General features: G+C 37.9%; 1 protein-coding gene across 2 annotated transcripts in view; it reads left to right on the top strand.

Moving 5' to 3' along the window:
- Positions 1–14,756, top strand: part of LOC111148532 (tubulin tyrosine ligase like 5) — a 250,286-nt gene that overhangs the window by 67,841 nt on the left and 167,689 nt on the right. Inside the window, exons 16-18 of one of the 2 annotated variants that reach the window (XM_022505163.1) lie at positions 1,728–1,769; positions 10,124–10,237; positions 10,520–10,611. In XM_022505163.1, coding sequence (XP_022360871.1) covers positions 1,728–1,769; positions 10,124–10,237; positions 10,520–10,611 — 248 coding nt within the window. The remainder of the gene's footprint in view (positions 1–1,727; positions 1,770–10,123; positions 10,238–10,519; positions 10,612–14,756) is intronic. The other variant, XM_022505162.1, reaches the window with a different exon arrangement.

Genomic DNA, 14,756 nt, shown 5'->3' with positions numbered 1-14,756 from the left:
TGAAATGTCACTTGATCAAGCGTCGCTCCCATCTTTGTGTCCTCTGCATCTCTGTTCCAGTTAAACCAATCAGCTCATTGTTCTGCCTGCTCGGTCCATCATCTAATCCATCCCTGCCTGTCTAGACCGGGCTAGTTTCTACTGTGTTCTTTGCCTTTAACATTTCTTCTTAGCTAAAAGGTCCACCTTCCTCCTCTCTTCCCATCTGGATTAATGACCTTGCCTGCTCAGAAGTCTTGAAATCATTTCCTATTAAATCCATCCCATTCCGTCATGACTCCAGTGCATGGTTTTGGCATTCATTGATTTGTTGCTTTGACATTGTCCAGTGTTCCTCTGCTAGACTGTAAGCTCTTTGAAGGCAGAAATAGCTGCTTCTTCCCCCTGCCTCCCCTTTCCCTTTCTTCTCCCATCCATTGATTCCTCCTCTACTTCTCCCTTCTCCTGTCACCACTCGTTCTGCATTTTTTCCTTTAGCTTGCTGGTGTCATTTTGAGTAGTGCTATTTCTGTCTGCCAAGCTTGTCACTCTTACTTACACAGCTGTATTTCTAAGTTTTCATTAGAACAGGGTCTGCAAGCTCTACTGCCTAGAGGGGTTGCGGGCAGACAATGGGAATGGGTAAGAGGGCTGGGTACAGGACAGCTGGGAGGAAGGGATGCAGCTGTGCTGGACTGGAGCCTGTGCCCCATATTAAAAAGGGGCAGCTGTTTTCTGATGTGCTCTAACTGATCATTGCCGTGCATGAGTGTGGGACACGTGTTGTCAGAACCTTCCTCCTGTCAAGAGAAATGAGAAGTCTTATTTTAAAATATTGCCAACTGGTCCAGTTAAAGAAAAAATACTTTGCAGACCAAACGCAACATGTCTTTGAGCTAGACGCACTCTGTGACCACCTGCTCTAGGATCGTCCCCTATTAGCACTAGAGTTGCGACGTGGGGCAGGGTGTACTGGATTTTAAGGGGTATTGTTATCTTGGATTAGAAAGAAAACCAGGCAGCAGCGTTGTTCTTGATCAGTATATTATCACAGATCAAAAGATTTTCTTTAATTTTTTAATAAGAAAAAGTAGAGGATTGCCCTAGGTGTACTAGCAAAACTGACTTTAGGCCATCACATTCCTCTGCAGGTAGTTTCCTGCAGTATCTGTGGTAGAGCCACAGGATTGTGTGTAAAGGTTTGCAAATGTTTCTGTGCAGCTTTCACAAGAGTTCCTGCCAAATTTTACTCTAGGGGTTAGCTGTATGTCAATCTTGGATGAATTGGCCCCTTTTCTTAGCCTGCCTCTCAGCGTTTATTGGCTGCTCTTTGCAAATCATAGAAAATCCGTCCACCATTTGATTTGCTAACTGGTAGGTCATGGCATGACTTCATCCATAAGGCGCCTATAGGACACTTTTTTTTAAAGGGTTAAAAAACTGTAGATTAGTTCTATGTACTCTGGAACAAATTTATCAGGTGGAATAGTTGGCTTCAGGATGTATAGTAGGATTTTGCTTTCCTGCTTAGAAGACGAAACTGGGATAAATACATTGTAGGAGAAAGTGGTGTGAAGCATAATAATGTTCTGGTCTTACAAGCACAAAGTGTAGGGCTCTTGCTTTTGCTTTTGCTTTCTGCTTGGAGATCATCTTCTCCCTTGTGAGATCATAGACATCATAGAGTTGGAAAACCTCACTGTGGTAGGGGAAGATAAGGCTTTATTCCATTTTTCTATCTCTTGTAGCGTCCAGTGTCTGCACAGTGTCAGTCCTCAGATGCCAAACTGGTAAGTTCTGGATCACTTGGAGACTTCATTCAGATTCTTATTTCTAGTCCCCAAATGGAGAGCCTTTTAGCTTTGCTCTTTCACAGTCTGTGATGTACCTGCTTTTTGAACTTTAATAACATAGAGTTTAAGTGAAAATGAATGCACAGAGGTCTTTCCAGATATAGAACACAAGAGGAGAGGCTGCAGGAATTTATGAATCCTCTTTTCCTGATAGTGATCGCGCTGTGAAGGAGGCAGTTGGATTTAAATGACGAACGGGATTTAGAGGCATATCTATCGCTTTGACCAGAATATTCCAGGAAGGAAATATAGTTCACAGACACCCTTTCTTTTCTTCAGATGTCTTATGAAAGGTACTATTGTCAGTAGCTTCATACTAAAAACATTTTTACATTGGGTATTGGGCTGCATTTGATTTTACATATTTCTTATACAGCGTGATTTGCAGTTTTATGAATCGTGGAACCTTTGCCATAATAAGTGTCTGAGATGCTACCTTTAAAAATAAACTCAAGGGGCGTCTGGGTGGCTCAGTCGTTAAGCATCTGCCCTCTGCTCAGGTCATGATCCCAGGGTTCTGGGATCAAGCCCTGCATTGGGCTCCCTGCTCAGCAGGAGGCCTGCTTCTCCCTCTCCCACTCCCCCTGCTTGTGTTCCCTCTCTCGCTGTTTCTCTTTCTTTGTGTCAAATAGATAAAATCTTCAAAAACAATAAAAAGAAAAAAACTAAAAATATATTTTTAAAGATTTTATTTATTTATTTGAGAGAATGAGTGAGAGAGAGCATGAGAGAGGAGAAGGTCAGAGGGAGAAGCAGACTCCCCAAGTTGCTGGGAGCCCGATGCGGGACTCGATCCCAGAAGTCTAGGATCATGACCTGAGCCGAAGGCAGTTGTTCAACCAACTGAGCCACCCAGGCGCCCCAGAAACTAAAAATATTTTATCTCCAACTCCTAATGAACAGTATTTGTCCTCCTTCTGTCCTTGTTAGCATATTTGAGATTAACTATCATTTTCTTCTATGAAGATCTTTGTTTTCTTTTAAACATCTCGTCGAAGTGACGGGGTAGCAGTGACGGTGCTGCTCCTGCTAGCTGATACTCTGAAATGAGGGCTGTAGATGTCAGACATAAGTGAGCCCCTGCAACTAGTAGTTCTTCAGCGAGAAGCTCCAGGATATTTATTTTGGCCTTGGTACTCAGTACTCTCTGATACAGTGACCAGACAGCTTGGGAGCTTGAGTCGTAACTCCCGCAGCTACTGTTTTTGACGAAGTGCTTTATATGGTTTATATGAGTCCAAGAAGTGAAAAAAAGGCTTATTGGTTGTCTTGTCTAGCGTTTGGTCACTGGCTGATGTGGTTCCGTAGGTGTTTCGTTGGTAGAATTCGAAACGCTGTAATGTTTAGTGTTTTATGTTTAGCGAGAACCTAGGCGTGCTAGCTACTTTCTGTGCCAAACAGAAAACAAAACAAAACAAAAACAACCGCAAAAAAGCCCCAGAGCTGTTGACTTCCAAGAGCTTACATTCTGAATACCTTTTAGGGATATCTACTCTTCAGGAGAACTTGAAAAAATCCTTAATTCATAGCCTTCTGAATTTGATTCCAAAGAAGTGTCTTTGCTGTGTAATTCTAATCTTAACTTCCCTTCACCCATTTTAATTTTCTCATGTCTGTCTAGCTCTGCTTGCCAGAATGGCCATAGACTGTGATAGCCTGTGGCCGAGCAAGGCCTCTCCCTCATGGCTGTGTAATTGAACACTGCTCCAGTGACACAAAGTCTTTCTAGCTTTATTTGGCCAACTTGATATGTGTGGAATTCTCTGACTCTTGTTCTTTGCAGTATTCAAAGTCACTGACTTTGTGTGAATGAAGCGTTCTCAACCCCATGGGGGTTTTGTCCGAGCTAAGTTAGAAACGAAAACAAGTTCTCTGCTCTGGCCATGGACACTTTGTCAAGCTTTCTTCTTCTGTTGCTGTCAGATTGTGCAGTCACAGTTCTTTTCCCGTTGTCTATTCCTTTTTAGTCCATCGTCTCTTTCTACATTTCTTCCTTCCCTTGAATGCTTCTAGTTCAGATTTCCCACTCATCAGAAGTCACTTTTCAGGGTCGCCAGGCAGATGACATAGTTTCGTGGAAAACACACAGACAGTCAGATAGCTCCCGGTTCAAATTTGTTCTGCCACTACCTAACTAGCTGTTAGACTTCGGGCAAGGTCCCTTGTGTCTCTGAGGCTCCCTATCCACGTCTGTCCAATGAAGATAATACATACATGGAGATAGGGTGAGAAAGAAACGATAAAGCATAAGTAAAAATTTGGGCTAGTTCTGGACACATAGCTCCCTTTACACTTTTGGGTCCTGTTAATTTTCCTTTTACGCATTTGTTAGAGGCATTGGGAGTTATTTCGATATTCGTATCTGTAGCCATTCTTTTCACATTTGCTTTCATCTACAAATGCAGATTAATTACTCTATTATCTTTTTATTTATCCATCCTCCCAGACATCAGTGAAGATTCTAAGTAATGCTCAATCAGTACCCATTCTGAAAATTGCTTCCTAATTTGATTCACTGCTGTTTATCCTACATAACATCTTTCAAATCTTTTCAGTCTTCGTTGGTGTGTTTTATTCATTATATTATGACACTAAGCCCCAATCCGAAATATAATTTAGAATGGAAATTTTATGAAATTTGTATAAATGCTTTTGTAAAACCCAAAGACATTAAATGTATTTGCTCTATTTCCCCTTTTTTGTAATTTTTGTCCTAAACATAAACATTTTAAGCGTGTTTTAAAATAAATAAAGCAGTCTCCATACTTACTCTTTATGAGCTCATTAAACTCTAAATGTTTACGGATTTTTTTTCTTTTATTATTTGTTCCATTATTTTACTAGGGATTCAAGTTAGACTTAACAGGCAGTAGTCACCAGAAGCACATTTCTTACATTTTTGAAGATTGGTACCTCATTTGTTTTTTTCTAATCCTCTGCTACCTCCTCAGTTCTTCATGATTTTTCAAACATAATTGTAAGTGGTTCTGTAAGTTTTTGTTTTGTTTTTTAAAGCCAGTTTCCTTAATAACAAGATGCATGTCTTTTAGACCTGCTGACTTGTATTTACGCCAGATTTCCAGATGTTGCCTGTCTCTTTTTGACTGTAACACAAGTCTACTTACTTTCCTTTTTTTTTTTTTTCCCTTCCCCGGTTTCAGAGTATATTTCTTTTTTTTTTTTTTTAAAGACTTTATTTATTTATTTATTTGACAGACAGAGATCACAAGTGGGCAGAGAGAGAGGGGGAAGCAGGCTCCCCGCTGAGCAGAGAGCCCGATGCGGGGCTCGATCCCAGGACCCTGAGATCATGACCCGAGCTGAAGGCAGAGGCTTTTACCCACTGAGCCACCCAGGCGCCCCTCAGAGTATATTTCTGGTTATCAGTTACATTTAGACCTTCTCTATTAGTGATTTTTTGTCTATTTCCCACTTAGATTTAATCATTTGTGGTCCTTTTTGTTGCTTTTGTTTGATAGCATTAGTTCATTTTGCTTTTTAAACTAGATTTTACCTTTTATTTTCTAGGTGGCAAGATGTGTCATACACAAATAGAGCTATTTCTAGCTCATTTGTTTCTAACACCGAATTCCAAACTTTGTAAAACTGCATTAGGACATTTTTATTCCTCGTGTATGTTCTCTGTCAAAGAGGTTTTATTCTTGCCCCTCAATTATGGTATCTTTTATGATGCCTCACCTTTTTCATATTCTGAGTTTTGTTCGGTTCTTCTCATTGCTGGTACCTGCCAGCTTTCTCTAGGCAGAGAATCATTTTTCTGATTCAACATTTGTTTTTTTTCTACTTTTAGTGGAGACAAGGGGTTCCTCATCTCAATGATTCTCAGTCAATTCTTCCGTAGTGATAAAGGTTAGATGTGTAAAGGTTTCTTTTCTGCATATATTTCTAAATCGTAAGTTGCACTAATGATAATTTTACATCTTTTGTGCATGCCGCATGGCAGAATTCTGGCTTAGGCAGTAATTTGGCGGTTTAAAATCTATCTGAACACCCAGTAGTTAAAATCCTGTGTCACCTAGACAGAGGCAATGGTTCTAAGTTCAGAAGAACTTTATTTCCTCAGTGCATATTCAGTCAGTTCCTGTGCTGATAGGCACAAGATCAGTACCACAGAATGGCTTGCACTTGGAGTGTTTTGCTCTTGTTTTTGGCAGTCCTGATGGCCTTCCAAATCCGATCCCCCCCCCTTTTTTTTGCTTTGCTTTTAATCTCCAGGTATGTCTTTCTTGGCACTCATAAGCATTTCTATATCCTTTCTTTTTTCTTTGCTATCCTTTTTCTCAGTGTTTTCTCTCACCTGTGTCTATAATTCATGTCACATTTCTTTTTTTTTTTCCTAAAACCTCTAAAATTTAGTTTATTAAGCCATTTGGTTTTAAAAACATAACAAATATAATTCAAAGTTGGCCCTTCTTGGTTTGCGTAAAGAATGCAGCTGTCCATAAAATTCCACTGTGCTGGAAGTAGTAAACAGTAGGAGAACACATATTTAATCTACAGTTCATTTCATTAACAGATGTTGGTAAGGATTCAACCAATTGTCTGTGACAGTGGTGCTTTGTAGTATGTATGTAGCCACATATCTCTGTAGACCAGTACAGCCGATATTATGCTGATACAGAAAATTCTCTCTAATCTCAAATTTATTGAAAAGCTGAGATTGGCAAAATACTTCTGACTTTCTAGTCTTATATTTTTTAGCAGCCTCCCCGAAGACACAGGAGACCTGGGTGGATTTTAGAGAGGCATTTGAGATACATAGACATTGGTAGTTACAACTTTCTGTATCTCCCTCTCAGCCTTTTTAGTTAGTTTAGTTTGAGGCAAATAGGTGAAGAGGTAAAAGGCTTCTAGCCATCTTTTTTCCACTAGGCATAGCATTGACCTTTTTCTTTGCAACCTCGTGATGTTTGTGGCAATAAAAGAGTAAAGCCATCAGCCGATGGGAGTTCACAGCTAGAGCGCTCACCTAACAAATACCATTACCCTTCAGCCACTTCCATTTTCAAGCCTCCTGAAGGCCCCAGCTAGTAGGACCTCCTGAATTCCCCCGTGCCTCACCCGGACAGCTCATGTACATACACAAGTGGCCGGAGTTAGAACCGTGGGCCATGCATAATGAAGGAGTGTTTGTGAACCTGTGTTGGAGACAACTCTTTGAAAGTGACATGGGAGAGAAGACTGAGAATTTTGGGGGGTGTCAGTTCAGTGTTTCTAGGAGCAGGTTTAGAGGAGTAGAAGAAGGTGGCAACATCATTGTAATCTCAGTCACTGGAAGCCAGGAATGTTGTTCCACCTCAGAGCAATTCCACAAGATGAAAATTAGGTCCTAAAAAAGAGAGAAAGAAAAAAAAAATGATAAAAAGATCAACAAGTAAAATACAATTACAAAACCAGTCATAAAAAAAACAGACAAGAAAATGAACAACAAAAACAAAAGAAAGACAAAAAGCAAAAAAATTAAAAAAAATGAAAAACAAATTGGAGGTGCCAGTTAGATGTTTTTCAGTAGTGGTATGATCCATGTTCTTGTAAATATGATGATGCATTTTTTTTTTTAATTTTTTAGAGATTTATTTATTTTATTTTAGAGAAAGAGAGAGTGAGCGCCAGTGGAAGGGGGAAAGAGAATCTGAAGAGGCTCCATGTTGAGTGCAGAGCCTGACAGGGGCTTAATCTCAAAACCCTGAGATCGTGATCTGCACCAAAACCAAGAGTCAGTCGCTTCACTCACTGTGCCACCCAGGCTCCCCAACCATGTATTTCTTAAAATAGCTAGTAACTACTTCCTAAAATATTTTTATTACTAACCTTTAATACAGATTTTAGCTTACCAACATTTTAAAATCAGTTTTTCTATTCTAAAATGCTTAATTTGTATTTTATACATTTAAATGAGTGCTTACTTCATATTCTCTCTTACATAATTTCAGAGGACTTTAAGGTACTTGTAAATAGTGTGAGTGATGAGGCAACTTGACCTTGGATAAGGCACTTGACTGCCAGTAGCTTTCTGATCAGAGCCGTGTCATCACATGTGAAATAAAGTATTTTTAGCCAACGATAAGTAGTGTGTGAAATGAGAAAAGTCCTTAAAGCATCCAGTTAATATTTTGGCTTTACTGAATTGTCACTATATAAGTGTTCACACTTTAAAATCTTTTCGAAAAGATCATATTACTTACATGATTCCCTTCCTAAATCTTTGAAGTTGCCCTTTGATTCCCCTCTCATCCCAACATGTGCTGTTTAATGCATACCCAGAAACTGGAAAGGAGTTAAAATTTTCCCCCAAATCCTCTGCAAAGTGTAGTTCTAACCATGATTAATCTGCATTTCAGCACATTCATTCATTTATTTATTTCTTCATCAAATATTTATTGATCTCTTACCCCATGCCAAGTACTGTTCTGGGTGCTGAAGATACCATAGGAAAAGCTAAACAAGTGAAAGTCCCTGCCTTTACGTGTTGCTTATATCTGCTGATTTCATGGTTTTTTGCGCTAAAGGTATCTATCTCATCATGGAGTCTCCTATCAGGAAATCTGTTTTTTATAACTCCCATGCTAGCTTTGAAGGTTGGTATGTATTGGTCTCCTGTGTGTCAAAGGTAAAAGCATTCGTGATGTGTATAGGTGTGTGCTATTAGTTTTTCTTGGGCTACTATAACCAAGTACCACAGAAACTTATTCCTCACAGTTCTGGAAGGTGGGAAGTCCCAAGATCAAGGTGCCAGCAAGGCAGGTTTCATTCTGAGGTCTCTGTTCTTGGTTTGTAGACAACTACCATCTTGCTCTGTGCTCACATGACCTCTTTGTACATGGTCGGGCAGAGAAAGAGAGTGTACAAGCTCTCTGATACCTCTTCTTTTAAGGGCATTAATTGTATCAGGCAAGAGTCTCACCCTGATGACCTCCTTTAATCCTGATTACCTCCCCAAAGCCCCATGTCCAAATACCATCAAATTTGGAGGTTAGGGCTTCAACATAGTGGAGGGACATAAACCTTCAGTCTGTAACAATGAACATTGCTGAGAAGGTTGAAAGCTTTTCCATAGAGAGTGTACGCAGAGAGAAAAATAAATGTAGTTCCTGACAGTAGGACTGCTTTTCTCTCATCATGTTCTAGGAATTTAGGAAGACAATTTGCATGCACATTTCCCAAGTTATTGCTTCTTCTTCTTATTGGCAGACGTATTTGTCTTATCACTTTATCTCTTTCAATAATAGGTGTTCACAAGCCTCATACCATCTGACTTCCTCTGTTACGTTTATATTTCTTTGCTCACGTAACATCAGAATTACTTGAAACTTTCTTTTTTTTTAAATTTATTTATTTTTATTTCTTTTCAGTGTAACGGTCTTCATTGTTTTTGCACCACACCCAGTGCTCCATGCAATCCGTGCCCTCTCTAATACCCACCACCTGGTTCCCCCAACATCCCACCCACCCCTGCCCCTTCAAAACCCTCAGATTGTTTTTCAGAGTCCATAGTCTCTCATGGTTCACCTTCCCTTCCAATTTCCCTCAACTCCCTTCTCCTCTCCATCTCCCCTTGTTTCATTCCAGATGACCTTTGTGATGGGCATTCAGAAGACTGAATGAGCATGGCCCATTTGGCTGCCACCTTGGAGTGCCCAGGCAGTTGTCCTTGGTCATGTTGCTTGAAGTCCAGCGGCTACAGTGTTTCTTTTGGTCACATCTCTTTTCTGTGTCACTGATGACTCTTAACTCAGTTTCCACCCCCCTACCCCATGCCCGAGTTCTAAAACATCTCATGGCCCCATTTTCACCTGTGACATAATAGATTGTTCCTTGGCTTTCTGTCTTATGTCTCATTTCTCCTAACCCACACTTCCCCACTGCTGAAAAGAATATAGTTACTTACTGAAATAAATACTCGTTTAATCTTATGTGGCAGTTATCTTCAGATTTCTTCTATATCTTTGAAAATGTCAGGTGTGCTCTAAAACCAGATTAGGACTAAGAACTGGATTAGAAAGTCACGGAGACATCTTTCTTGTTTTTCTCCTTGTTTTCTTCTCAACCCGTAGTATTTTCCTTCTATTCTGTTTTCTCTTCTTGCCTTTGAATCTACTAGCTTTCATTTATTTCCCAGGGTTTAAGGCTAAGAGTAATTACAGAAAATGGGCTTTGGATTTAAGCCTATCCATATTAGGGAAGATAATGATGTTGAGGGACTGAATAAAGAGAAATGAAGAAATGATGATGAAAACATTTTGTTTGTTTCTGTTTTTCCTTCTCCTTAGCGTTCCCGTCCACTCTCTGCCTGTGATGCGGAAATGAAAAACCTTGTGGGCTCAGCCCGAGAGAAGGTGCCGGGGAAGTTAGGTGGTTCTGTGCTTGGTCTGTCAATGGAGGAGGTAAAGATAACTCAGGCCTTTGTGGGCTAATATAGGGTTCAGTGGAAAATTACTGAGTGATTTATAACATTGATGACCAACTCGTATCTTACATTTAACATTGAACAAAGATTCAAGATGGGAGAAACTTGTTCTTAGAAAACAGAATCTTAGATGGAATTAACTTCTCCCTTCATGCTTCTTTCATATTTGTGGGTCGTAACTCTCTTCCTCTGCCCTGTAAACACATGGATTGCAGTTTTCAAAATGAGTGCTTACCCAATTTTCTCTTTCTCTATATAGATCAAAGTTTTACGGAGAGTGAAGGAAGAAAATGATCGGAGAGGTGGATTTATTCGCATATTCCCTACATCGGAGACATGGGAAATATATGGGTGAGGTGACTACCTTTTTTTTTTTTTTTTTTATCTGTGCCTCAGGTCCACAGAATTGGGTTAATTATGACACAGGTGTTGGCATTGCTTTCCATGTGTGTCTGTCTTACTTTGTGTATTTACCAATCCAATACCTAGAGCATTAACAGAAATTTAATCTACCTGTGCATTATTCCTTTTAAAAAAAAAAAATTCCCCTGCCTCCTTTGTAATAGCCCCTTAACCCCAGGTTAGACACTTTTAAAAATTTTAATGGTCATCATTACCTTTGAAGTAAAGTAAGTTACAGTAACATTTTACATTTTACCAAGAGTGTACGAGAGTCCTAGTTGCACCTCCTCTTTGTCAACAGTTGTTAGGCTTTTTAATTTTGGGCATTCCAGTGGGCATTTATCTCTGTAAATAATGATATTGAGCCTTCATGTGCTATTGGCCATTTGTGTATCTTCTTTTTTTTCCATTTTAAATTTAGGGTTGTTTTTTTTTTTTTTGATGTTTGTGTTATAAAGGACTCTTGATACAGATCCTTTCTCAGACAGTCACATTGAGAATATTAATATTTTCTCCAAGTCTGTGGCTAGCTTTTTCATTTTTTTTTTTTTAAGATTTTATTTATTTATTTGAGAGAGTGCACAAGTCAAAGGAGGGGCAGAAGGAAAAGAAGAGGGAGAAGCAGACTCCCTGCTGAGTGCAGAGCCCTATGCAGGGCAGGGCTCAATCTTAGCACCCCAAGGTCATGACCTGAGCCAAAATCAGATGCTTAACCAACTGAGCCACCCAGATGCCCCAAGTTTTTTCATTTCTATAATGGTGATTTTCAAAGAACAGGAGTTTTTAAGTTTCAGTGAAGTCCAATTGACCCAAATTTTTAAAAGATGCATTTTGTGTTTCCTGTCTAAGAAATTTTTGACAACCCCAACATCATAAAGCTTTTTCTCGTAATGATTTCAACTTTGACTTCTTATATTTTGGTCTGGAACAGTATTCACTTAATTTTTGTGTATGGTGTGAGGTAAGGATTGAGGTTCATTTCTCTTCATATGATGTAATATGTTTATTTCAGCACCATTTGTTGAAATTATTCTATTTAATTACCTTGGCATCTTTGTTGAAAATTAGTTCAAATATATGTGTGGGTCTATTTCTGGACTTTATTCAATTTCACTAATTAATCTGTCTCAATTACTGTAACTTTATATTGTCTTAAAATCAAATAGTGTAAGTCTTCCAACTTCTTTTTAAGTATTTTGACTAAAAATAAATAAATAAAGTATTTTGACTATTATGTCCTTTGTATTTCTCAGGGCATTTTAGAATTCCCTCATCAGTTTCTACACAAAAACCTGCTGGCTTTTGATTGGGATTGCATTGAGTGTATAGATTAATTTTGGGGCAGTGGGCATTTTAACAATATTGACTTTTCCAATCCATGAACATGATAAATTTCTCTGTTTATTTAGGTCATCTTTTTTTTTTTTTTTTTTTTACCTTTTAAGTTTTTATTTCAATTCCAGTTAGTTAGCATATAGTGTCATATTGGTTTCAGGTGTACAGTTTAGTGATTCAACAGTTCCATACACCATCCAGTGTTAATCATGACAAGTGCACTTATTTATGTCTTTTTTTTTTCTTAGCAGTGTTTATAGTTTTCAGTGTAAAGGTCTTGAATGTTGTTTTTTTTAAAATTCGTCACTTAGTATTTCATGCTTTTGAACAGTATTAAAAACGTTATTTTTTAGGGGCACCTGGGTGGCTTAGTGGTTAAGTCTTTGCCTTCGGCTCAGGTCATGATCCCAGGGTCCTGGGATCAAGCCCCGCAACTGGCTCCCTGCTCTGCGGGAAGTCTGCTCTCCCTCTCCTACTCCCCCTGCTTGTGTTTCCTCTCTTGCTGTGTCTCTCTCTGTCAAATAAATGAATAAAACCTTTAAAAAAAAACACGTTATTTTTTAAATAGCTTTATTGAGTTAGAAACTTTATGTATTTAAAGAGTATAATATGTTACGTTCGTTTTAACATAGGTATATACCTGTGAAACTACCACAGAAATCAACATAATAAACTTATTTGTAACCTCCAAAAGTCTTCTTGTGCCTCTTTGTAATTCCTCTCACCTGCCCCTCCTGGCCCTTCCCTGCCTATCCCTGTCCCGAGGCAGCGATGGTCTGCTTTCTGTCAAAGATTAATCTGCATTTCCTAGAATTTAATTTAATAGAATTCTACAGATTGTTCTCTTATTTGTTGGGTCTTTCTTTTTACTTTATTATTATTAAAATTATTTTTAGATTCATACATGTATCATGTATCAGTAGTTTAGTTCCTTTTTATTGTTGAGTAGTATTCTGTTACAGGTGTATGCCAGAATTTGCTTATTGTTCATCTGTTGATGCGCAATTTGGTTGTTTTCAGGTTTTTATTACAAATGAAGCTTCTTTGAATGTTTATATACAAATTTTTGTATGACATGTACTTTTTACTTCTCTTGGGTAAATACCTATTTGTGGAATGACTAGATCATATTATTGTATATGTTTAACTTTTTAAGAAACTGCCACACAGTTTTCTGGAGTGGTTGTACCATTTTACATTTCCATATTAAGTGTATGAGAGTTCCAGTTCCTCCACATTCTCACCAAAAGTTGGTATGGTCGATTTAATTTTAACTCCTTAGGAGGTGTGTAGTGATAGCACATAGGTTTAACAGCATTTCTGTAATGACTAATGTTGAGTGTCTTTTCATGTGCTTATTTGCTGTTTGTATGTCTCTGTCAATCAAATATTTTACCCATTTTTAAATGAGGTTATTTGTTTTCTTATAATTAAGTTGTGAGAACTCTTCAGATATTCTGGATATTCCTTTATTCCTAGCACTTGAAAAATGTTCCATTATCTTTTGGTTGCATTTTTCTGGCAAGAAGCATGTGGTAATTCTTATTTTATTTTATTTTATTTTCTGTGCAGAATGTGTCTTTTTTTCCCTACAGTCTGATTTTAAGATTATTTCTTTATGACTCATTTTCAACAGTTTGATTATGATATATATGCCTTGGTGTCATTTTCTTGATGTTTCTTCTACTTGGATTTGTTGAGCTTCTTGGTCTGTGGAGTTATCATTTTCATCAAATTTGGAAAATTTTTAGCCATTATATCTTCAAATATATATATATTTTTTCTGTTTTCTTCTGCTCTCCTTTTGGGACTCGGATTTCATGATTGGCTGATTCTGATTTCATTTGGCTGATACTACACTACAAGTCTGGCCCTCCTCATTTTTTTAAGATTCTTTTTCTTTACTTTGGATGGTTTTCTGTTTCTCTGTTTCTAAATTCATTCATCTTTTTGTCTGCAGTCTCAAATCTTCTATTAATTCCATCCAATGAAATGTTCATTTCAGTTACTTTATTTTTCTACTTTAGAATCCAGTGTTTCTCTTTATATCTTCTTTTTGTTTTTTCCCATTATTTTCATGATTTTTTAGATTTTTATGCATATATTATAATATTTATGGTAGCTGTTTTAAAATCTTTGTTATTCTCTGTCATTTCTGCATCTGTTTCTATTGACTGATTTTCCTCATGTTCCCATTTTTTCTTCACATGTACAATGATTTTTAAACATTGGATGTTGCACATTATAAATGTATTGTTGAATTGGTTTTATTGCCTTCTTTAAATGCTTTTGAAGGTTTTTTGGCCTGATAGTTAGGTTACTTTTAGATCAGTTTAATCTTTTCCAGGCTCATTTAAAAACATACCAAAATTTTGGTATAATTAACATACAGTGTAATATAGTTTCAGGTGTATAATGTAGTGATTCAGCAATTCTGTACATTAGTTCATTTAAAACCATTCCTGTAGTTTGCTTAGGGTAGCTTTTTGTTTAGATCTAGGGAAGTTTTACTATTAAAGACTCTTTGGAGATGTCTGTTAAATGAGCCCATTTAACCCAATTCAATGAAATTTCTCCATTCTGGCTGATGGATGAATTCTGGAAAGTACTCAGCTTATACTTTCTCTTTAATATTCTTTACCTTGTCACTTGCTTATTGCCCAGCCTGTGGACAAAATTACCCTATGACTAAGCAGATTTATGTTCACCCAAAGATTCAGAGTCCCTTGTGATGCTTTTTCTTTTATTACCATAATGTT

The sequence above is a fragment of the Enhydra lutris genome, unplaced genomic scaffold (assembly GCF_002288905.1).
Source record: "Enhydra lutris kenyoni isolate GAN:26980312 unplaced genomic scaffold, ASM228890v2 scaffoldscaffold20, whole genome shotgun sequence".
In the NCBI taxonomy this organism is placed as follows: Eukaryota; Metazoa; Chordata; class Mammalia; order Carnivora; family Mustelidae; genus Enhydra; species Enhydra lutris.
The sequence above is the reverse complement of the archived record's forward strand: the minus strand, read 5'-3'. Positions and strand labels throughout refer to the sequence as shown.